The following is a 24,794-nucleotide window of genomic DNA, read 5'->3' on the forward strand; positions in this document are numbered from 1 at the left end:
CGTGAAGCAACATTTGCAAGCTGATTTGGAAGCACATATAGGCAAGCGTGAATGAACTGTCAAGTATTTCAGTGGAGATACTCAGATGGTTTTGTCATAGGGTCTAGAGATTAACTTGGAAAACTGATCTAGAGTAGCATGAAGACGGAGAAATTAAGTACTATGACAATTTAAACAGGGCTGATGACACAACACAAAGTGAAACCGTTTTTGTTTCCCCAGTAAAGTCAGTTTAATTCATACAGGATAACTCAAAATCACAAGTTTTTCCTCTGATGGTTTTATAATTTATGTAAATACCACACCGTCTATTAGACCCCCAGTTTCGATAAAGAAAACCTTGTCCCAAAACATTGTGATGGTAATGGCTCAGATAGGGCAGGAATCGTGTATTAATTTGTTCTTAGTCAGCCACTGTAACATAGACATCAATTTGTACTTACATTTTGTCCTTCATCTGTAGCTGTACTGAACAAAATTACAAACGCAACACTTTTGTTTTTGCCCCATTCATCATGAACTGAACTCAAAGATCTAAGACTTTCTCTATGTACACAAAAGGCCTATTACTCTCAAATATTGTTCACAAATCTGTCAAAATCTGAAGTGAGCACTTCTCCTTTGCTGAAATAATCCATCCACCTCACAGGGGTGGCATATCAAGATGCTGATCAGACAGCATGGGTATCGCACAGGTGTGCCTTAGGCTGGCCACAATAAATGGCCTGAGAGAAATAGGCCTTTTTTGTACATAGAGAAAGTCTTAGATCTTTGAGTTCAGCTCATGATAAATGGGGTCAAAAACAAAAGTGTTGCGTGTACAATTTTCAGTGTATATATTAGATGGGATGAGGTAACAGCTGTTCACTTGCACACCTCCATCACAGCTATTAAAGACAATTTCTTATTTGCATATTATTGTAATATTATCATCATGATTGTGACAACAATATGTTTATTTCTACGTTGCTGAAGCCTTTCCCCTATATTTAACTGGTAAATATCAGTCATATCCTCAATATCCTAAAATATCCTCAAAATATCAGTTTATGTAGGCTATGGGACAGAGTGAAAATTTGCTGACTTGAATTTTCATACAGTTCAAGAAATCTTCAACAAAATCTCTGATGAAACAAATGTACCAACACGCCATGTTATATACACATGCAGCAATGATGACAGAGGACTTTGCCTAATCTATCCAGAACTGTCTCGCTGCGATAGACTCACTAGGCTAACCAAGCTTCCTTTTCTGCTTGAAGCAATGTTGCAGATTGTAACGTTACACATGAAAAAACATTTTTGGCCATTATGCTTTCAATATTATTTTGAAATAACGCTCCTCCAACCGGAAATCGTGTTTCGGCTAGTTGCTGTGGCAACAAGGATGTCCCTCAGTCTGTCATTGTTTTCTCCGTTGCTCCCCGGTTGCTCCCTGTGCTTCGCTGGCGACGTGAATCCAACGGAAAGAAACAGGCATGATGTTTCCGAAGGAGAGAAATGTACCAACAAATCCCACAACCCCAGCGGTCACCCATGGGTGGACCGGCAAGACGTGTAGGTTCAATGTGAGCTGTTTAACGTTATCAGGTGCAGCAGCGTCGCGGCCGTTTGTCCTAATTTAAGACGGGGGAGAGGGCCATGAAGGACACAGCATGTGGCGCTTTTTCCTCCAGATTTCCTCCAAAACAGGACGCTGCAGCTGGCAGAAACAAGAGTACCGCTCTTAATCGTCCAGATTAACTAGTTAAATAACACCGCTGGTTGAAACTAAACTGCGCGTTTAACGTTATATTATTATAGACAAATAATAATATTGTGAGTGAGTGAGGGTAATGTTAACAGAAGGATAGATAGAAAAGACAAGTTAAATATCATTACCGTCAAATTAACGACAGGTAAACACATATTAAACATAGTGCTGGTAAAGTTCTAACTTACTAAACGTTAACGGTTAAAACGTTTCGGATCCGTCTAATGGTGCAGTATTAACACAGTTACAACTAGCTCTAACAATAAAGGGCTTTACGTAAGTTTACAGCGACTTCTACAACTACTACCATCAAGATGCACACAACACGCTAACTTCACATAAAGTTTTAATCTTATGCGAAGTAGTCAAAATACCTGCGAATAAAGACTATTAGGAGTTAAAAAGGAATTTAAGTTAAATATTGAATCCACATCATTTCCTGTTGGTCTTTGGCATTTATAAACTCTAGTTGAGCTAGCAGAAGTGTGACCATATAATACGGGGAGTCTCCAGCCCCGACTCAGTAGTACCGATACCGTGTGACTGAGCAGTATCATCCGAGGCCAGTATCTGGTGGGAATAAGGATTTTCGAATAAACAAGCATAAATAGGTTATTAATTCCGCTGTGATTGGAGGCAGATAACCATCTTATCTCTTGCCATTGGAGCACATTAAGAGCTGTGCTGGTTCTTGTATCAACAAAAATCAGCAAAGACAATAGAACATCTCAGGAATGTGGGAAAGTATAATGGAGTGCCAGTGAAGATTGGCCACAGCATGCACATCTCACATGATGTGGATGTGACTTATCACATGCAAAGAAATTGGTCATCATGCTATTGCCTGTCGGTATTAGTCAAATTTAAGATAATTATAGTTAATAAGTAATAATAAATTGCACGAGTATTGGCCAGTATCCATCTGAGTGTTTTTTTGTGATGATCCATCAACTGAATTAAACACATTGTTTCTGGTGTATAACAATTATCAAAACTAAGCTAATACAACCTCTTGTAAATGAGGTGAGGGCTGCAAAAACTTTGACTTTACAATGATCAAAGCCATCAGTCTACTACATGTAGAAGAGCAAACTGTTAACTGCAAAAGCTTCATCCCAACTCATGATCATCAATTGAAAATTCTGATTTGTGATTTTAGTCAAATTCCAGTTAAACCTGAATGACAAAAAAAATAATTATATTTTGATGTAGTCGAGACATCCATTACAATTGTGCACAAGCCAACAAGTGTCTTGTGAGCTCATTTGTACTTTAGACATACAAGTGAGTGAAGATCGTGATATCAAGTCGTCCATTTAATAAAATATATTTGCAAGCAAAATACACGGATATTTCCATTTCTGTTAGCGCTCAGTTGTTTCTCAGCTATTTTCAATAAACAATGATTCAAGCCATCTATTTTTTGTTGCTGTGCCACTAACAATGTTAACTTCAACCAAACCAGACTCATTTTCAATATCCACGATTGCGATTACAGCTGCAGAAACCTAAAATGTCCATTTCAATGTCTACTTTTTTTATTGGTTGTACAGTCATACATCTGTTTTCGTCTGCCACACATTTATTAAAATGTCATTCAAGCTGCTACGTAGCATTGCATTAGGTACAAAAAGAAAACATCAACCTAAAGTGGAATGGCTACACAAAAGGAACAAAACAACGTTCTTTTCTTGCACTGTTATGTTCAGTACATAAGCATCATCTAGGGTTGTTAAGAGTAGCAAGAAAGGAGCATAAGATAAGTCTATTAAGCTTTTAAAAACTAGAATAGGCTTAAAAGAGATTTACTAACCACAGAAACAGAAACCAAAAAATAAAGATATCCAAAAATAAAGGTCTCCTATTGAAATGGCTGTGATTAATGGCAGTATCATCTTCCTGAAAGTTGCATCTTTGTTTCTGCAATTTTAAATCATTTTCGATGACGCGTCAGTGACTTTCATCTTGGGCCTAAATTTACATGACTGTGCCTTTTCTTCTAAAACTTCAAACCCCAAAAGCCAATTTTCATCTCCAGATTTTACTACAGTGAAGTTCAGAGATACATGGAGCGCTACAGTGAGGGATGATGGAAAAGGGGGAAAGCAAGGTCCACATTATGTGTCCACCACGGTCTATCTAAAATGAATCCAATGGCACAAGAGGTATACAAACTTACTACATATATATCACAAGTAAAACAAAAAGGGTTAAAAAGAAAATAGATTGAAAAGCTTATCCAAATCTTTTGTAAAATGACATGCACATAGTCTGACTTTAGGGAAAAGTAGTTCTACCATTTAAAAACATTTAGTGGGACTATTGTGCAGAAATGTAGCCAGAGGTTATGTAGACATTGTAGCATATCTGTTATCTACCACATGACAGAATGACTAAACACCAAAGGCAACAATGCAGAGGCTAAAGATACTGCTGTCAATTACAGCCACACCAAACTCCAATATAATGAAATGCATGTTGTTTTGGTAGGCAAATTAAAAAAACAAAACAAAAACAAAATGCTTTTCACTCATCCAAATCTTTTTTCAATACATGATTAAAAAGCAAATCTTAAATTACAACAGTGATGTTTCTGTGCAGGGACGCAAGTGTTTGCAATCCTAATTTCGAAGAATAAAAATGGAGATGCGATGCGCGTGTTTGCAGGTTTGACCCTCACATCCATCACCGGTCCATCATGCTCAGGATCATCTCAGGGGTCAGGTCCCCGTTAGGCGGGGCCTCAGCCAGCTGCACCTCCTGCGCAGCCCCCTCTTCCTGGGGTAGCTCCTCCATCTGAATGGTCGACTTCCCTCCACCGACCACCACCTCCTCTGTGGCCTCCTCGTTGCCGTCCTCCTGGTCATCTTGTTCGGCGCCAACCTCCTTCTTCACAATTATGTCATCCACCTCTCCAGTGACCTCGTCCTCCACACGAATGATAGCAGCCGCTGTTAAGAGAGTTACAGGTCAGATTCTGGCACTTGAAGATTTAATTATGCTTTCACACTGTTAAAAACAATTGTTGTTTTTGAAAAGAAGCCCCGGTGATTTGTTATTCTAGCTATGTATTTGTAATCAGAGTAACAGTCTTTGAAACACTGCCATAAGATGCCCTAAAGTATTGTAGTCTGACACTTACTGTCTGGTTTGCTCTTCGGGGGCCGTCCACGTTTCCTCTTGACTGGTGGCTCCACAGGGGCTGGGATAGGGACGACTGGTGGGGCCTGTTCCACCTCAATCTCACTTAACACCTCCTCCTCCTCCTCCTCTTCCTCCTCCTCCTCCTCCTCCGCCTCGTCCAGTTCATCTTCTACAAATGAATGGATCGAGGGCATCAAGCCGATGAATTCAATTTTGACATAACATTTTATCTTATGGGGCTGCTGGTTAAATACCCTCCTATTAAAACTTCTGATTTGCATCTAGGTTGGGTTTTATGTGCCAGCTTGTAGTGATAAATACGACTGGCCCTGTACATCTTATTCTCCAAATTTTTGTACAATCTCCAGAAACCAAAACTGTATCAGGACAGTGATGATTGCTTGGAAACTAACATAAATCTCTGCAAAGTGATTTAACTTCACAGTTTACCTCAACAACTTTTTACAGCTAGGTTAATGATAAATAGGCTTATTTTACCTATTCTGATGTCAAGTTGAGGGGCTGCCACACAAAATTAAAATGCTAATCTTATGTATATAATACCTGTATCACCATCATCATCCCTCCTGGCCAGCATCTTCCTCTTCCTGCCCCGGCGACCTTTTTTGGGTGTGGGAGTTCCATTTTCTTCAACAACTTCACCCATGCAGTTTTCAGTGTGGCGTAGCATGGTGTTCTGTGGAGCACACGCAACCATTACAACTCAGCGACATACAGTAAATACAACTGGTGCATGCGTGTGCTAAACCTCAGAGCTCAGTCTTACCCTGCGTGTGAATGTCTTGTTGCACTTGCTGCAGACGAAGGCAGTGGGGATGAAGTTGGGATCGTGGTAGCGCTTGAAGTGCATGTCCAGAAGCTGCTTCTGCCGGAATGTTTTCTCACACTGGCTGCAGGCAAACGGCTTCTCCCCTGTGTGTGTACGCTTGTGCATTACCATGTGGCGTTCCTAGGAGGCAATAGGTCAGAGAAAAATAGTAATTTAGCATGAAAATAAATGAACACAGTGCTTGATATTCCACTTGACACACACACACACACACACCTGTCTGCAGCAGTAGTCGCACTGTTCACACTTGAAACGCTTCTCATTCTTGTGAGTCTTCTGGTGTTGGATGAGAGCGTATCGCTCATGAAACACAGCATCACAGTAACGGCATTTCTTTCCCGTCTCAATAAATGAGTGCTGCTTTCGCAAGTGAACACCTGCAAAAGACATAAAAATCGGTTTGGCAAACGTTATTCTGGCCTCTTCTGTGGATAAATACATTCTTCCAATTCCCCTCTGTACAACGACTATATTTCAATAGGATACACCAATACTCCACCCGGGACTAGCAAGTTTATAAAGTTTAAGTAACATGAAGTAACATGATTTCTCTTGACATGTCATCATTTCCAGGCTTGAAGAAAAAAGTAAAATGGAAACACATAACTAACCGAGGTCACTCTTGCGTGCGATGACAGTATCACAGTGTGGGCAGTGGAACTTGGCCACGTTCTCCGTGTGTTTCTGCAGAATATGCATCTTCATGGTGCCGCTCTGTGTGAAACGGGCATGGCAGATGTAGCACTCGTATGGCTTCTCCCCTGCAACAAAGAGGAGGGAATTTAGTAAGAGAGGTCCTCTTCTCAAACAGAGGGTAAACCATCTTTGGGCCAGTGGACTGTGCGAGTATGTTACCTGAATGTGTCCTCATGTGTCTCTTCAGCTTGTAAGTGTCTCTGCTGGCATAGCTGCACAGACTGCACTGGAAGGGTCGCTCCCCTGTGTGAGAGCGGATGTGCCTTTTCAACTTACTCACCTGAAAAATAGAGAAACAAATATATTAAAATAAGCACTTATCCCTAATCATCTTAGGGAAGAGAATTACACATTTAGTAAGTAATCAACACAGATCAACATGCAATTACTTGCCTCCACGCTGCAATAGTCGCACATGGAGCACTTGAAGGGCTTCTCGTGTGTGTGTTTGTAGCGACGATGACGCACCAGCTCACCGCTGGTCACAAATGCCATGTCACAATCTGTGCACTTATGTGGCCGAGTGCCTAAAGAAATGGAAGGAAGTGAGAATGTAGATTTAACCATAGTAATGTTGTGTTTTTAGTTATCAAAATTAAATATTGGCTTTTGCATTACCTGTGTGTGTATTGAGGTGGTTTCTCAGCAGTGTGACTGTACGAAAGGCTCGTCCACACAAGTGACATTTATGTGGCCTCTCGTCTGTGTGGCTCTTCATGTGTCGGTCCAGGTTGGAGCGCCTTGGACAGGTGTAGCTACACAGCTCACACTGGAAAGTCTTCTTTACACCTGGACACAAAAGGGAGAAAATCAGTTCATTTAAAGCAATGCAGATCTACACCAGATTGTAAGGAGGAACGTCACACCACCAAACCACAATCTGGAATCTGTCTTTTTCACCAATATGTTCAGATACTTAGAAGTCTGAAGAAATGGTGTTCAAGTCTAACCTTTTTTCTTGATCTTTGTGGGCTTTGGTGGCTTCATGTTGCCCACAACCTTCTCAGCATTCACCTCTGACAGCAGCCCCTCCTGCTGCTCTTCTTCAAAGTCGTACACAGAAACGTCCATGTCGCGATCGCCCTCCCCGTATCGCAGGCGGCTCTTCTTTCCCTTCTTTCCTTTACGGACAGTGGTGATGGGCTGGTAGTCTGGGTCTTTGGTCCATTCTGGGTCTTCTTGCTGAGGCACAGTGGTTTCTACTTCTGCTGCCTCCGCTTCCGCTTCCTCCTCCTCCTCTTCTCCCCTCGTCCCTTGAAGCTCCTCGTGGGCTGCCTGGAGCTCCTCCTGCTCTACAGTCTCTACTTCACCATTGGCACCCACTTTTACCACCTAAGAAAGAACACATTACAAATTCATCTAATTGTGACCAGATAACGACAGAGGAGAGTATGCCAAGTTGAAGACATTAAAGCAGTCCAGTGTTTCCCCTAGCAGCGGAAATGAAGCAGATTTTTCGTCTGAATATAAAAACCCAACACGTGTCTCAGCAACATTGCTCTAGTGCCCATGAGCATGCGATGCACCCTAGAATAACTAAAAATGTCAGTGTTTTCCCAGTTTAACATGAGGTTTAGATTAATGTTTTGGTGTTGGTCGAGGTCAAGGGGGTTTGGGAGTCCTCCCCGAAGAAAATTTTACATTTTCCAATGAAAAATATGTTAGAGCAAAAAAAAAAAGCTAGAGCAGATAATAAATAAAGATCAGTCTACTGGGGAGGAACTACAACCATTAAATTTGGGGAAAGTAATTTGGTTGGTTATGATGCTCTCCACACTGATTTAACATTTATGGCACAGCATGTTTTGGGAATCACCCCCTAAGCCTTAATGGCAGGAAAACCCTGTTAATATGACCTCATAATCATTATAGGTAGGATTGTTCATGTTTGTCTTTTGTGTCTTCATTTTACAGCTTTTGACATAATATAAAAATAGACAACATGAGAAACCTCCTCCCTTCTGAGATGCATTTTATTTGCACATTAAAATCCAAAAAGAAATGTCTCCTCATTAGCTAAAAAGGACTAGTTTGCATCACTAATTAGCTTTACCGACGTCAGCTCCTCCAATCACCACTGTCCTTTCTTTTGCTAACAACCCCTTTTTCAGACTCATCTGAAAAATAATCATATCAGTCTGTACAGGACTGAGATGAAGGTTACGCCAGTTTACTCTCAGTTTGTACCTGATGTTCTCAACATTGGACAAGTAGGCAGTAATAAAATACAGAGACCAGTTACTTTCTATAAATTGAGCTAATGTTAAGTTACATAGCAGCCAAAATACGCAGCCTACTGCAGAAGCTTTCCTACTCAGCTGTGCAGTCTGAAGGGGAGGGGAGGGGAGAGGTGATGGCGCAATGGATAAGACACATGCCTTTGGTGTGAGAGACCTGGGTTCAATCCCCCACTGTGACCCATCTACCAAATGTGTCCCTGAGCAAGACACTTAACCCCTAGTTGCTCCAGAGGTATGCATCCTCTGACATGTATAGGCCAGAATATTTTCCTCCGCTCGCGTTCACCATCTGCCGCTCGGACAAACAAACACTCGCTACGCACCTCCTGATTCCTTACAGGAGCTACGCTGCTGTTATAACAGCATCTGTCACGTAGATGTTTTGTATAGAACGATGAGAGGAAGCTAGCCGAGCACTGAGTGTTGCTGTGCTTGCACTTGAAAACATTTGTAAGCGCATAATTTAATGATCACGGGAAATTTTAGTAGCGGTGGTCATGATTCAGCAGCGGCACATCACCGCTCCTGAATCATATAGGGGAAACACTGCAGTCCAGTGTCATTTCTCACCTGGAAGCCCTCGGGCAAGGGAAGAGTGTGACAGATAACCGGCTCGGCGTCCTTGTTGGCTCCTGATGCATCAACAAAGGTGGCCTGGAGCCCCTCAACGGTTGCTGTTGTGACAGGTACCTGCACCAGCTGAAGTTGCCCAAGACCTAACGCAGCTCCTGTCTGCTCCTCCATATTCACCACCTACACAGAAGAAAGAACCATTTCAACTTCAAATGACAAAAACACTTCACGTCTAGGCATATGACTGATAATCCAACATTAACTCATTAGACTGTGATAAGAGGCAAACCTGCAGCGTGATTATCTGACCCTCATCTCCACCAGTAACAGTCACTGTGCCACCGCCCTCCAGCACCTCCGTCTTCATTTGCAGAAGGGTTGGATCGAGAGCGTCCATCACCATCATCTCCATGTTACCAGTCACACCCCCCTGTGCAGCTATGGCTGCCCCTTGCATCAAGGCGTCTCCACCCTCCTGCAGGACCTTTCCATCAGCAGCCAGGGCAGCAGTCTGAGTGGTCTCGATGGAAACAACTTCGCCCTCCATGGCGCAAACCAACTGACACCCTTAATAGAGAAGACATTAAAAAAGTGGGACATATTTAGATTACTTCACATTAGGGCTGCTCGACTGTGGCAGAAATCACAATCAACAATTATTTTGGTCAATGTTGAGATCACGATTATTTAACACAATTTCTCATTGACTTGGGAAACATCATGCATTTATTGAACTTAAAATAAATGCTTCTTTTTTATTTTAATTGTTATTATTTTACATGCATTACCCCAATATCCAAAATAGTCCATGAAATAATAAATAGTAATCCAACATTGTTAACTTTAAACAGCATCTTAAAGAGCAAGAGGAGGACAGCAATGCAGTGTTTGGTTGACCGCTTTGGGGGGGGGGGGGGGGGGGGGGGGGGGGGGGGATGGGCTGCCAGGGGCCTCTGTGTGTGTGTGGGCTTAGCAGGTGACAGGTGAATTTTTCATAACGTTACATAGCGCACGGTCCATGATGCAGTGACTGAAACCAACAGGGAGTAAGAAAAGTATATCATATATAAAGGCCAAGATTCAAATGTTAATGGAATAATGGCACAAACATCAACATAATGTGGAGGGGCGCTCACATCTATACACAGAGATCTGAGTGGACAGGGTCAAAAAGCTCAATTTAACATTTTCATGGAAAGACAACAATTGTGACAACTGTGAGTGGAGTTTGCAGACAACAAGAGTCTTTCAAATACTGTGAGCTCTACAAATGAAACCGCATTTCATTTCACCTCTACTGGGGTGCTTATTTTGATGACTTGACCTTTTGAAAGATCATTAAAAGGGAGGGGGCACTGATTAGTTTAGCATTTATTGAGTTAATAAACTAATACATTGCTCGTGCCTGACTTAAGACCCCAAGGTTTTGCAGTTTGGATAGTCAATACTTGATATAACGGTTCACAAGTGCAGGAGCTTAAAAGTTCAAACAGGTGATTGCACGTTGCGTTGGCAGAATGGGGTACACTTTATTTTAAATGATATTTAATGCACTGGAGCTACTATAAAGTGCCATATGGAGATCGGATCTGCCATGGCGAGCGTTGATCTACAGCACGTCCCATAATACACCACGGTGAATATAACGAAGCACAACGTGGTATACCGTGCCTTCTACACTACGTTAGTTTATCGTATATTACCCTGCTGCAGTAACAGTGAAGTAAACTTTTAAGGAAGTGTCAGTTTACGCCTTGTTGTGCTGACTAACTTAGACATTGCTGAGCTGACTGTACAAATTAGTCGATCAATCAATGATTCGGTCAGTCGTCCGCTAACTTAAAAAAAAAGGTACTTTTGAAACATTTCGTTATCAGTTCAAAGTCTTAACATGATACCTTGTTAAAACGATACAAACTACTTATCGTAAAACGTCAACTCGTGTGAGTTGGTTGTTAACTCGAGAGGCGCGTCTGAAAACAGGAAACAAAGGGCACGATAAGATGGACGTCAGGCCTGAACAAAGTTTAAACAGAAATGCTCATAAATACAACCATCCCTGTGCAAATACCCCAAAATATCACCCGAAAAGCACCAAGGCGCTCAACTGAGACGTTGAGTTACAGTTTATAGACGGATTTACTGCATTTTGGATAACGATAGAGGGAGACAAACACCCCCCGCCAGCCGCCTGGCCGGTAAGCCCTACCGTGACACCTAGAGGCCGGCGACGGCTCCTACAAAAACGTTTCCGTGTTCGGAGGCAAAGTAACGGTTTCACTTACTCCCGGCTGCTTCTTTTCCCCGTTTTATTCTTTTGGATACACGGCGTCTGTGGCTGCTCCCTTCAGTCCCGCGGTGACCGTCCGTACGTGCCGAGCGCCGGACTAATAATTTTCTCCCGCTTTGGAAGAGTGGGCCTAACACAAAATGGCGGCCAATAAGCGCTAACGCGGCTGCGCAAACACAGCACCCGAGGGAGTAAAGGGGAGTGGCCGAGCTGTGGCAGTGATGATGGGCGCCAGATTTGAATCCAGGCGTGGGCGTGGCGTCCGCAAACACGACGGTGAGGATCGATAGAGTTGAGAGATTATTTATTAGTTTTCTGACCAGAAGGGCAGATCACTTTTACTTCTAGTCCTCAGACACCTGCTGCTAGTCTCTGTTAATTCGGGCCTACGAGTAGTTTTGTGAGTAAAGCAATTCCTAAGATCAGCCACAAGAGGGCAGTATGGATGTCGTAGGTGTAGGGCGGGCCTCACAACCAAAGCTCACAGCACAGAAAGTCGTGATTTTACATTATGCTAAAGGATTTTGATATATAATTGTGTCAGAGTGTAGCTCGATGATTGTATTTTTACATCTAGATAATCACCTGTTAGTGATATTGGATTGCCAACCCGCATTTTATAAAATAAAACTGATAGGCCTACTGTACAAAATCCTGATATTACCATGGACAGATTAAACTGCTGAGAGGAAGAAAAGAGCTGTTGGCCCCTGTTACCCCAGTCCTTGCAGATTGTCTGTCATGGCCCCAGATGGCGGTTTTGGAGTTTAATGGCACTGACCATCAATCACAACATCCCTGGTTCAAGTCTGGCAGGGCGCTTTTGTTGCTATCTGGAGGTCTAGAAGTATGTTTCTTCAGTGAAACTGCTCATGAGCTGACTTAAAATTGTATTGAATCTTTTTGTCAGCTTAGTGGTCCACAATAAAAACTGAATTTATAGGGATACATAACCATATTTTCAAGCATAGTCAATATCTAATTAACATGAAGACACATCAAAAACTAACTAAAAATAATTACATCTGCACCTTCACGCCAAAATAGCTGATGTCATATTGCTGCACATGGAAGACCTGACATGGGTTCCTGAGTGGAAAACATGTTATTTCTGGGTGGTTCTGTTGGGTTGAGCATTAACTGCTCAGAAAGACAACATATATATGTAATGTAATATGTAAATACATTCAGAAAGATGGAGAAAACAAAGGTGCGTAGGTTTGGCCAATTATCTAAAATACACAATAATATCACAATAATAAATCGATGTGTGAATGATATAAAGCATGTTCTAATCAATAAAGGCAGAGTAAATTATACATTTACAAATATCAAAGTGTTTCACACCAGAAAGTGAGTTGCCTGGTTTGAATATTAAATAACCTATTAGTCAACACAATTCCCATGAAACTCATGCCCTCAGGGGGTGCCTGTGTGTTATTTTATGGTTTCTGATCAAGTGTCACAGCTCATCATCAAGGTCATCTCTGGACTATTTAGGATGTCTAGTATTGGTAATACATCTCGCTTTGACAGTCTCTGTTTTTGTACACTTTTTTCAGTGATAAAAGGATCTCTCAGGTTGGTCTGTCACGTACAGCATTTCAGAGCATCTTTCCGCAAATGAAATAAATTATTAATTTGTTACATAACCAGAACATTTTGTTCATTTCAGCTATATTTTCCAATGCAGTATATATTCATGTATATGAACGTGTCACAGGCTAGGGTGCATGGATGAAACAAATGTGAGTGTGGTCACAATATTCCTCTCTCTCTCTCTCTCTGCCTCTTCTTATTTTATCTCCATCTTTTTGTCATGGTTTTCCTCTCTGAGGGGAGGGGGCAGAGAAAGGCGAGGCTCTGTTGTCAAATCTGTCAGTCTAGCTAGCCTGGCCCCTCCCACCTTGGTGGACGCATTACATACTGCTGGTGCTCCTGCTCTTAGCAACCGTGCCTCAGCAACAGCGTGCCGTGTCTCCCCAATGGAGCTGCCGTTGGGCGGACCAGCGCTCAGGCACTACACCCAGAGCAGACCGAGACCTCACCGACAAAAACTGAACTATCGTCCCAGCAGACCGCAGGTATTGTGAAGGAGGATCAGAGGGGTTTTGTAAAAATGGAGTGTGAGGGAAAGGTGTTGTGTGTGTGAGGAGAGAAAATGGATGGGAGGGAGAGAGGAGAGATGCAATAGGGTACAGAGGGGAGAGGCAGGGGGAAGGGAAGGACAGAGGGGAGTGCTGTGAAAGATGCCTGAACCCTGCTTGAATAAGGCAGTCCCATTGTACCGGTCACTGGCTGTTTGAAGAACCCACACTTGGTATTTGTCTGAATGTCTTCCTGTGCTCTCACCGGAAAAAGCAAGTGGCTTTTATTTTTGTCATAGGATTTTATCAAAATGTAGAGAGTGTGTGTGTGTGTGATCATCTCCATTTTCCACTGAGCTGATCATGTTGTCACAGAGCCGTTGGGCTGTAGACATACAGTCACTCCCTTGGAGCCAATGGCCCAGGGAGACAAAATTCAAGCAATTCCCCCGACAGGATATCATGTAACGGTGACTTCTGCTAAATTTGTGTCCTGCAGTCAACCTCCTGGCTGCTTCTTGTGGACACAGATGTTAATATAATCAGGATGATGAAACACTGTATAGCTACGATTTAAATATCCCATTACCTACACTGGCAAAATGAGTTATCCTGCTTTCATTCCGCATGTAAAATCCAGCGACGCCCCCCCCATTGCATGTTACTGAGCAACTGACTCCCAGGAGGCTGGTTTGAAGCATAACTGGATGAGAGATTCAAACCAAAATACACCTAAAGAAACACTAGTGCCAGAGTGTGTGGGTTTTTCCTGAGGTGAGGGTTACGTAATGTAAAGTTATGTTACTCCGCAACATCACTTTGTTTGATCTTTTGGTGTGAAATGTGTTTTCTGTGCATGTGTGTGGTAATTAGGAGACCATAATTGAGAGTGACAATGAAGTCCTTGAGCTCATGGGGAGGGTGGATGAAGGAGTTGAAGAGTTCTTTACTAAGAGAGTACTTCCTACAGATGCACTGTGAGTATCACCGGCTGCCACACTAGCCTGTTAATAGTTCCTTGATATTTAGCTAATGTAGATACTAACAATACTGCAATACTTTAGAACCGAATCCGCACAGTAGTGATTTGATATACAGTATATGATCCTTCATATAGAAAAAAGCAAGATGAGGAATCTATCACGGTTCACGAAGTGGCTCCTGCGAGCTCTGTCCCTTGTCCACCCCCGACGAAAACACTCAGGAGGAAGCTTGGCGATTTCTTTACACTCAAAAAGAGGCGAGGTCTGAAATCAGAAACAAGCCACGAGGGGCGTCCCAAAAAGGCTTCCATCGCTGATCTCATCCGCCCGCTCAGGGAGGTCGCCAGAGCCGAGAAAGAAAAAGATAAGGACAGAGTGAAGGAACACGACAAGGAAAATGAAAAGGAGAAAGGCCAAGAGCATCCCAACGCTGCTGGAGAGTCAGCTGTTCAGGAGACACCTGTTTCTGGTGCTCCGCCGCTGAGGGCTGAAGGGGTGCCTCCCCGCCGAGCTCTCAGAGAGGGGAAGTCCCAGTCTCTCATTTTGCTCTCTGGATCAGCAGCAGCGGGGACCACTAACGCCAGAAACACTACAAAGGTGAGTAGAGTTTAAGTCATATTTAGGTCAGAAGATAAGTTTTGAGAAGCATTCATTACTCTGCCGTTCATGATTTCAGAAACAATTCGAAGGCCAACATAGCTTTGAACAGAAACTCCATCTCATGCTTCAACGTATTGGAGTTTCCAAAGCCCAACCAGGAGAGACACAGGTGTGTGAGTGTGTATGCCTGAATTTAGATATGTATACTGTAGGAGTCTGTGTTTAAAATACCTCTTTTAATCTTGTAGAATCAGGAGGGAGAGATGAAAAAAGCAGAATCTGAAGGTATGTTCCTTTATCTGTGTGATGTTTAATATGATTAAAACCTTCTCTGCTCCAGCTCAGTGTTAATGAAGCAAAATTAATCTTTGAAGGTGAGAGATTTGTATCAAAAGGAGAGACTTTCTGACATGGATCAGTTCTCCATTAAAAAATATTTAATATCTCTTTAGGCTCTTCATTATTCTTTATTATAGGGACATAATAGTGAATTAACTCCTGTGGTAAAATAAGATGTAAATTATCTTTGTACCTCAGGTACAATCATTGACAGTAAACCTGAGCCACCACCTACTTTCACAAAACCTCGAACGATGTCGGCGTCGTCAGGTAAAACACCAACACAAACACTGATTCACTCTCTCACATGTGTACGATAAATAATTTGCACATACATTTTTTCCCTTTAGATACAAGGCATCAGATTCGCCCAAGTGTGTCAGCACATGAGTCAGCTGGGAAACCTGCTCTGCTTCCAAAGCCAGTTATCAAGCCGGTTCCAACATCCGGCCGCAACACTCCTGAGAACGAGCTAGCTCAAATACAGGAAGGGGAGACAAACACGCCCACTAAACTGAGTCCAACTGCAGCCCCGTCTACCCCTGCTGCTCCTGCCCTCACTGCTACCACCACTCCTACTGTACTGACAATCTCAAACTCAGTCCCTGACTCAACCAATTTTACAATTTCCCCTTCAAGTACTGTACCGTCCTCTGACACCGATATATGCACTGACTCTGTTAACCCTACTGCAGCAGCTACAACACCCACAAATGTTACAGAGCCCGACAGCAAACCCTCCATCCCTGAAGCCACTACCACTGAACTACCCACCGCCACATTTCTGACAACCCATACAAGCTCCACTACACCCACAGAGCCCCCCGCCACTGTCTCAGTTACTTCCACTTCCTCTGAGTCCATTACTCCAAGCCTCTCTGTCACTTCCAACTCAGCAACAATAACTGCGCCTTCCATTACCACCTCGGAAACTGTTTCTGCTCCTAGCAACAAAAGCCCAGTTTCCACAGCATCAACACATCTGTCAACTGAATCGGCTTTCCCAGAGCCAGATGGTATTCTCTCATTTGCTGCTGCTGCTCCTGATGCAGCTATTTCTGTCATCACTACATCTTCTTCTTCTTCTTCTTCACCCTCCACCAGCACATCAGATATGCCATCCGGCTTGTCTACTACCACCAATTCAGTTCCTGAAGCTGGTGATGAGTCTACTTCAGTCACCTCCGCTTGCTCTGTAACTTTAGTTTCATCAGTCACTAAAACAACATCCCCACCTCTGAACTCAAGTGATACTATTACAACTCCAGTTACGCCTGACGGACCCATTATCACTTCATCCTCCTCTGCCCTTCCTCCCACCAGCTCCATCTCTTCCACCACCACCACCACTACAAGCCCAACATCCACCGACTGCATGAACTCTGTGACTCCTTCCACCATTACTCACCCAGGCACTTCTAGCCCCGCAGATAACTCTGCTCCCTCCACTTCTTCCAGTGAAACAAACCCTACAGACACCACCACCACCACTACCAGTTTAAACCGTGCAGACACCACGTCCACCACCAGTTCAACAGCCGCAACTGCAATTAGCTCCCCACTCCCGACTGACTCAGACCCACCTTACACTAATGTCAGTACTGCCCTCACACCGACTATCTCTGACATCCCCACTACTGATAACTCAAGTGCTACATGTCACCATTCGACCAGTTCAGCCCCCTCTAATGATAGTCCAGGCCAAGATAACGATTTACAGACATCTCCTGAAGAAAGATCCAGTGTAGAACCTACAGAGAAGAGCACAGGTAGGTTTTAAGTTCTATATGTAAGTATATAAATATTATATGTATATATTTGTTGATGTATGTTGAATGGTGTGTGATTTTTGTCTCTAAACAGCAGATGGGGAGCTTGAGATGGTTAAAAAGAGCAAGCAAACTGAGATGGATGAGAGCCAGAAAGTCATGGACGGTGGGAAGGAGAGCGAGAGTAAAAATGAGAAACCGGCTCCGGTCAACAGCGATGTGATAAAGGAACAAGCGCAGGAACAAAGTATGAAACCTGAAGAAGACACAGTGAAAACAGAAGTGGGAATGGCTGAACCTACATCAGGGAAAGATGGTGCGCTGCATAGCGAGGGCGATGAGGAGGTGGTAGGAGATCAAAAACAAGACGAAACCAAGTCAGTGAGTGAGAAGTAAATCAGAAATAAAGAAATTGCTAAATATGGGACCAACTACTGTGACAGGGGCAGGACAGACCACAGTAAAGGGTAAGGGTGGGGGGAAGGGGGGGGGGGGTATGTTCCATGGCACTTCCTACAGGGACCATCACATTACAGCAGCACACCACAAAGGGTGGGCCACTGGACCAAAGAACTGAGATCCCCTTGGTGTGATGTAATCAACAAATCCAGCAGTGTCTTTGTCCTTTTTTAACTTATGTTTGAATTTTTGCATTGCACGTATGATTATGTACCATAAGACAACTACTGTGGTAAAATACACCATGTTTACAATAGATGGATAAGAGACATAGTTATGAATATTAAATGGAATATTGAATTGACTGAGTAATTCCCTTTGCGTTTTTTTAGGTGTTAATACATTATTTCTAACAAAGTAACTCAAGGTACACTTGCTAGCTTTTTCTGGAGCCCATGTCCTCCCTAAGTTGCCTTGGAGATAGCTCAGTTGTTATGACAGGTGGTGCTATATTTGTTGTTATCTCTGTTCAACAATGGTCTTTGGTGCCTGACTCGAATAGCCTGAGCAAAGTCCAAAGAAGATTGTGAAAGTAGTAAAAGCTCCAAAAAAAGCTGGTAAGCAGACCTTGAGTTAAAGTTTTTTTGTCAAACAACTGTTTCCATGCTCAAGAATTAACTTTCATGCTGACACTAATGTATATTTGAAGGATTTAAAATGTTAATACACAATATTTATTTATTATATTTCATATATTTGTAAACACGACCATGTACAATATTAAACATAAATGTTATCATATACATATATTTCTCTTATTAAGCCATGGCTCCATAGGGAAATAGTTTGATTTATACCGGGGGGTTAAATTATATGTGCACAGCAGAGCTTTCCTTAACAAAACTCTGAAATGGAGGTCATTCAGGAAATGCAGTGACATTTTTATCCAAACTAAATGCTATATATACTATATAATTTGAAGTTGGAATGTTTTTAATTGCATGTATCAACAAATTCAAATACTTAAGTTACTATATAAGTCTTGAAGACAACTGGCCAAAGCCAGATGTAACGAAGGGCTTCCTTCTGTCATGGCTGGGACAGGTGTCTGTGTGAAAACTAGAGTGGAATTCATAATAATGTCCTACCTCTTGCACATCTACAGCTCATCATGAATAAATGATTTTTTTTAAACATTAGATATTCATGCTTGTTGATGCTGATTGACAGACATCCTGGGAATCCAATGAAAGATCTGCTGGAAGAAATTAGTGTCAACAGTTTGAGCACAGAGAGATTTTTTTATAGACTAGGCCTTCACACAAACAAAAAAACTGTTGCAGTTGTGTCCTCTTTAATTCTACATTTACACTAAAATTGTGCTTCTTGAGGAGATTGACCTAGTGGCTCCCTGCAGTGCAGCATAATGTGAAGTGAAAAAAGGTTTAATATGAAACTCCCCCTTAACACCGTTATACCAGACAAGGTATAACAGGTCTGGTTGAGAAACTTCTCACGTCTGTAAAAATCCATCTTCATTAACATAAATGTAAACCATTGATGTGCATCATCCAGACCAGCGGGTGTCGCTGGCGGTGAGATCAGCCACAAAACCGCCCTTCACCCGGAAGAGGCGGACCGAGGGAAACGACGGTAGAGAAATTGTTGTGGACACAAGTCCTCAGAATTTGTTAAGTTATTTAGATAATCCAGCGAGCTAAAAACCGAAACCTACCCGAGCTGTATCTGCGGGAGGATTTCGCCTCGTCGTGCTCACGTTAGAGATGTCGGTCGTGCCTCCCAGTCGCTCGTCCGCCGGCTGGCCGCGCGGTGGTGCCGTTCAGTTTGGGAACAAATACATCACCGGGCCTGCTAAACCGCTCACACTGGAGAGGACCATCAACCTGTGAGTTCATGGGGGCACACAATGCACATGCAGCTCATATCAGTATCAAGATGTGTTAATTATCTTCCACCGACAGTAAAATCAATCGTATCTAACGCGCTCAATCAGCTAATTGTCTTTGATGCCTGCACGAATAACGTGTGGTTAGCTCCCTGCTGGAGCTGTGAGGTATTGATCACATACAATATGTTTGATGCAACATATCGGCGTCTGTGGTGTGGCTATATTATAGGTTTTGTTAGCTAAGAATATTAGGAGTGGGAAATTTGAAAAACGCTAAAATCGTATCAGATGATAATAATTATGGCTGCAACTTAATTATTTAATTGATTGATTAAATAGTCCATCGACAGAAAATTGACATCTATTTTGCTTATAGATCGTATTTTAAGCAAATATTCCCAATATTCACTAGCTTCAGCCGAATGGGAATATGCTGGGGGGTTTTTTGTTTGTTTTCTGTAATACCCAACGATTAATCAAGAAAATAATCAGCCGATTAAATCGTTAGTACAAATAGTTGTTTATCAACCCAAATCAATTAATCCATCTTTTTTTTTTCTTGATAAATGGCTTACTCGATTTGATCTATAAAATGTCAAGACATAGTGATCAATCCCCATCATAATTTCCCAAATCCCAAGTTAACATATTGAAGTTGCTTGTTTGAAAATACATTCTGTTTTTATTTCATGGAATAAAAAAAACAAAACAGTAAATATTCATTATTATTATTATTATTATTATTATAATTATTATTATTATTATACTGTATATCACAGCATTACTTTTTATAGCAGGTAGGTATGAACAACACTGCGATGATCTTGGATGATTATTGACTGTTCATGTGCGTATTTTTGCTTCAGATACCCTCTTACCAACTACACGTTCGGCACCAAGGAGCCTCTGTATGAGAAGGACAGCTCCGTGGCCGCTCGCTTCCAGCGGATGCGGGAAGAGTTTGATAAAATGGGAATGCGGAGGACAGTGGAGGGTGTTCTCATTGTCCATGAACACAGGCTGCCTCATGTGTTACTTCTGCAGCTGGGCACCACGTTCTTCAAACTGTGAGTAGTTAATGTTCAGAGGCTTCCAGTGTGAACCAGCAGTATGAACAGGCGTCTGAAAGTTTGCTTCTCTTCTGCAGACCCGGCGGAGAGCTGAGTCCTGGAGAAGATGAGGTGGAGGGTCTGAAACGCCTGATGACCGAGGTAGCTACATCACAGCACAGTTTAAGCTTCTTGTTGATGTGGTGACTGGGGAGTTGACACACATTAACTATTGTTTGGGTGTTAGATCCTCGGACGGCAGGACGGCGTGAAACAGGACTGGGTGATTGACGACTGTATCGGCAACTGGTGGCGCCCCAACTTTGAGCCTCCACAGGTTAGTACACACAGATGACAGGGATAGTAAGAAGTTCTGAGAATTTCATTAACTGAAGGAACATTTTTAAGAGACATTTATAATTGAAAGCCGTGTTTCGTTAACAGTTCAGTATTTAAATGTTTTAGCAGCCTCTGTCGGCACCTGTTGCCCGTACCTGTGGTCACTGAAGTTTGAAATATGTCCACAAACTCTAGTCTGTATATGTACATAGCTTTTTATGAATTACAAATGAGATTTAAATATACAATTTTGAGACTTACTTTCACTGTCATTGCTAACTTAACAATATAACTAATGTGAGGTAAATGTCAAATTCTCAAATATAGTGGAAAAGGGTGTTTGGTCTGAGTGGATTATCTGTGTGTACAAATTGACTCACTGTCTGTCAATGTGATAGTTTTTACTTGTAAAGTTATGGTGCACTAGAAACACACAGGTTACTGACTACAACAGCATGCAGATTCTGCTTCATAAATCCAGCTAAAACATGAAAATGCACTCTGAATCCCAGCCTGAAGCCTTTTTAGTCAATCGGTCATTAACATACAGTTTGTCTGTGCTAATGTGATCTAATCTGAAGTTTTTTGTCTTGCAGTATCCCTATATTCCAGCTCACATCACCAAACCTAAGGAGCATAAGAAGCTATTCCTGGTTCAGTTGCAGGAAAAAGGTCAGTATATCACAATGTAATTCGTGAAATATTTTGCATATCAAATCAAACGCTTCCTAAACTTGTAGAAAAGGGGGCGATTTGGCTGCGAACGCATCCTCCTGCTGCTACGGTCCAGAGTAGAAGTCTACGAGCCCACATGTTTCCGCTGCGCCGCGGCTGCCGGAGTTGGTCGCGGCCCTTCTAGTCAATGCTTGGGAGTCCCAGAAGCATGCTAGATGCAGCTCTCTGCTCTGCTCCGCGGAGAATACACAAGTCTGTTTTTGACAGAAGCCACGTCAAGCTGCACGGAGCAGATCAAACTGGGCAGTCAGACAGAACGGTATAGAGAACCCGGTCAATTTTAAAAAAAATAAATAAATAAAAAAAGCCTGTGCAATACTCGCGATCATAAATCAACAAAAAAAATATCCATTTATCTACATATCCTACTTAATCATAGAAGAAGCACGAAAAGCAAGCACTGATTACCAAATCAACAAAATCTAAACAAGTCAGCAAAATGAGGCAGGCAAAACGCTCTGATTCTGAAATGCTTCCTGTGGGATATGCAGACAACCGCACAAAACCGGGTCGCAGAGAGCTGTTGCTTGTAAGCAGAGTAGAAGCCATAGGTAGAAGCACAAAAAGGACAAATTAACAACAAGCCAACAATACGCTCAGCTGCTGAAATGCTTCTGACACGCTTCCAGTGGAAGCAAACACTGTGCAGAGGATGGGACAAAACCGTGGCGCAGTCGTCGTATTCAGTGGACTTTCCGGGTAAAAATGTTATATTTTGCTTCTAGGAGATGACTCATTTTTAGGACCAGTCTTATTTTGATACTCAGATATTTGTACATTAGCAGAAATGCAGCACATCATGGATGTGAAAGCAGTTGCCTGTTTTTTTTTAAACTTAAAAGTGCAATAAAAATATGCTGTCCCGCAAATCAATGAATAATCATGATAAATAATCGTCATTATCGTTTTGGCCATAATGGTGCAGCCCTAATTGAAGTTGGTAGATGGAGGTATGAATGAGAGGAGAGAAAAAGTTCCTTTGTATCATTGCTTCTTGTTTTGAAACCTGTGATCCGTGTTTCTACAGCACTGTTTGCCGTCCCCAAGAACTACAAACTGGTGGCAGCGCCGTTGTTTGAACTGTATGACAACGCTCCTGGATATGGACCAATCATTTCCAGTCTACCACAGCTATTGAGCAGGTATTGTGTATGTATTGTTTTTTTACGTTCATTATCACGGTGGCATAATCAAATGTAAAGGGCTGGGATCCATTATTTTTTCACATGAATGGCCTTTTCCAGCATCTGTTATGGTAAATTACTGACAACCCCTGTTCTACCTGTAACTTTTACTCTAATCAATTAGCATCTTTCCTTCATGTCTGTAATGTAACAACCTGGTTAACGTTTCTTCAACACCAGTTTACACAGTGAAAGCACTCCCTTGTTGGTATAACCTTCAGCTGTGGGCTGGAGGGAGGCAAGACTACTGCTCCGGTTTGAAGAACCGTTTTCGATATCCATCCCGTTGAAGTGTATGAGCACAACACTGAAGCGCCTCCAAATTCAGTAACTGAACCTGCACTACAGCTTATTTATACAGGTGCATCTCAACAATTTAGAGCGTTATGGAAAATTCATAAAAACATTTTTTTTCCATAAGTTAATTCAAAAGGTGAAACTTTCATATATTGTAGATTCATTACAAAGAAAGTCAAATATTTAAAATAGAATTTTAGAATAAAGTATTTATAATACAGAAATGTCGACCTGAGAACAGTTCTAATCGGCTAATTAACTCAAAACACCTGCAAAGGTTTCCTGAGTCTTTAATATCTGTCTGGTTCAGTGAAGCTTGAATGAACTTTTCCCACAATATTACATTTTTTTTTATTTTTTTTTTAAGATGCACCTGTATAAGCCATGAAGCAAAAGGAGACTTACACACATGGTAGCAGATTAACACATGCTGAAAAAGGTTTAAATACAGTTATTTATTGTTAAAACATTTTTAATCATTTAAAAGATTCAATGCCAAAATTCTTGTCTCTTAACATTAATTGAATTTGTCATAATGGTCATTTCTTTTTATAGGTTCAACTTCATTTACAACTAACTGAGTGAGCAGAAGTGCGTCTGGCTGTCTCTGTGAGTGCAGCGGTGTGCTGTCTGAGTGAACATGAGCGGGAAAAACACGTCTCATCTTTAGCTCAACTTTCACAAGAAAGAAAAGCTTGTCATGTCAGGTATATCGACAGTTCACAGGGGTGTTTATACTGTTAGAAGAAAAGAAAAAAGTCATGTGTCTTTTTTTTTAATCCTGGGAAACTGCTAGTTTTTGTAGTATCCAAGTCTGTATTCCAGTGTGCAAAGAATCTGATTTTATGTCCTCAGAGGAGGCCAATGTTTGATTAAACAAACTACATCATTGAGTTTCCTGTTGTTTTAACCTGTAACAATGCTGTGTTTTTGTCTCTTTTTAATAAAGCAGTCCTTTTGAGTATGTTTTTATAAAGTTCAAAGAGCAAGTGAGTGGCTGGTTTCAAAGTAAATATAAAGCTCTTTGGGAAGAGATTTTTTATTTTGGTTAATTCCAGACTGAGATGAAGGCGCTATTATATGAAATTGTCACAACAAAAAGTGGTAATGTTTAAAAAACAAAAACATGCTGCATGTGAATGAAAACGGCTTAAAAAAGATGTACTATTTGGTATGTAGACAGCAGTATCAGAAAGATCATGCTGCTGTTTTATATGCTCACTTGTTCTATGTTTTTATTTCTTGTTGGAGACAGTTGCCAAAAGAAAGGCAGATAGTTTCAGGCAGAGATTGTGTCCTAATCAGAATTGACACTGTTGTCTTTTACTGCAACACAAAATTGGAAATGCAGCGCACTGTGTCGGACTGCCGTACATGCTGATTTGTTGAGGAAATGTTGTCTGTATGAGTAATGAAACGGCGTTCTGTAAAAACACATTACCTCGAGGCAGAGGCATTTCTGTGGCCCTGAATGCACTTGGGCCGTCTTTTATATTTAGGTTAATAAAATTGACAATTTGCTCACTTTCAGAATGTAGCCTGTGTGAGCGTATGATAC

The 24,794-nt window shown here is 41.9% G+C and overlaps 3 protein-coding genes across 7 annotated transcripts; 2 read left to right on the forward strand and 1 right to left on the reverse strand.

The window, feature by feature from the left end:
• The first annotated feature begins 1,391 nt into the window (after positions 1-1,391).
• LOC123958783 (mucin-5AC-like) lies at positions 1,392-18,091 on the forward strand. Of its 4 annotated transcripts, none has more exons than XM_046032393.1 (10): positions 1,392-1,557; positions 4,421-4,722; positions 13,495-13,630; positions 14,507-14,610; positions 14,751-15,213; positions 15,293-15,385; positions 15,465-15,501; positions 15,754-15,825; positions 15,906-17,324; positions 17,419-18,091. In XM_046032393.1, exons 3-10 carry the CDS (start codon positions 13,532-13,534, stop codon positions 17,718-17,720), a joined length of 2,589 nt encoding a protein of 862 aa, XP_045888349.1. In that variant the 5' UTR covers positions 1,392-1,557; positions 4,421-4,722; positions 13,495-13,531; the 3' UTR covers positions 17,721-18,091. The 4 variants fall into 4 exon arrangements, with proteins under 4 accessions (XP_045888349.1, XP_045888350.1, XP_045888351.1 ...); XM_046032394.1 differs by having other exon boundaries at positions 17,422-18,091; XM_046032395.1 differs by lacking the exon at positions 13,495-13,630.
• Positions 3,057-11,698, reverse strand: LOC123958785 (transcriptional repressor CTCF-like). The gene is made up of 13 exons (XM_046032397.1): positions 11,542-11,698; positions 9,546-9,823; positions 9,254-9,436; positions 7,394-7,775; positions 7,062-7,232; positions 6,837-6,970; positions 6,603-6,723; positions 6,359-6,508; positions 5,964-6,124; positions 5,685-5,867; positions 5,462-5,594; positions 4,896-5,066; positions 3,057-4,704 (listed from the first exon to the last, which is right to left on the reverse strand). The coding sequence occupies exons 2-13, from the start codon at positions 9,801-9,803 to the stop codon at positions 4,439-4,441; spliced, it is 2,313 nt and encodes a 770-aa protein (XP_045888353.1). The 5' UTR covers positions 9,804-9,823; positions 11,542-11,698; the 3' UTR covers positions 3,057-4,438.
• A 1,241-nt stretch (positions 18,092-19,332) lies between the features above and the next one.
• On the forward strand, positions 19,333-24,197 carry nudt21 (nudix hydrolase 21). Of its 2 annotated transcripts, none has more exons than XM_046033474.1 (7): positions 19,333-19,629; positions 20,499-20,699; positions 20,780-20,843; positions 20,929-21,018; positions 21,617-21,692; positions 22,783-22,904; positions 23,792-24,197. In XM_046033474.1, exons 1-7 carry the CDS (start codon positions 19,508-19,510, stop codon positions 23,819-23,821), a joined length of 705 nt encoding a protein of 234 aa, XP_045889430.1. In that variant the 5' UTR covers positions 19,333-19,507; the 3' UTR covers positions 23,822-24,197. The 2 variants fall into 2 exon arrangements, with proteins under 2 accessions (XP_045889430.1, XP_045889431.1); XM_046033475.1 differs by having other exon boundaries at positions 19,335-19,629; positions 22,783-22,897.
• Positions 24,198-24,794: the final 597 nt, after the last annotated feature.

Source organism: Micropterus dolomieu, linkage group LG20 (genome assembly GCF_021292245.1).
Source record: "Micropterus dolomieu isolate WLL.071019.BEF.003 ecotype Adirondacks linkage group LG20, ASM2129224v1, whole genome shotgun sequence".
Lineage (NCBI taxonomy): Eukaryota > Metazoa > Chordata > Actinopteri > Centrarchiformes > Centrarchidae > Micropterus > Micropterus dolomieu.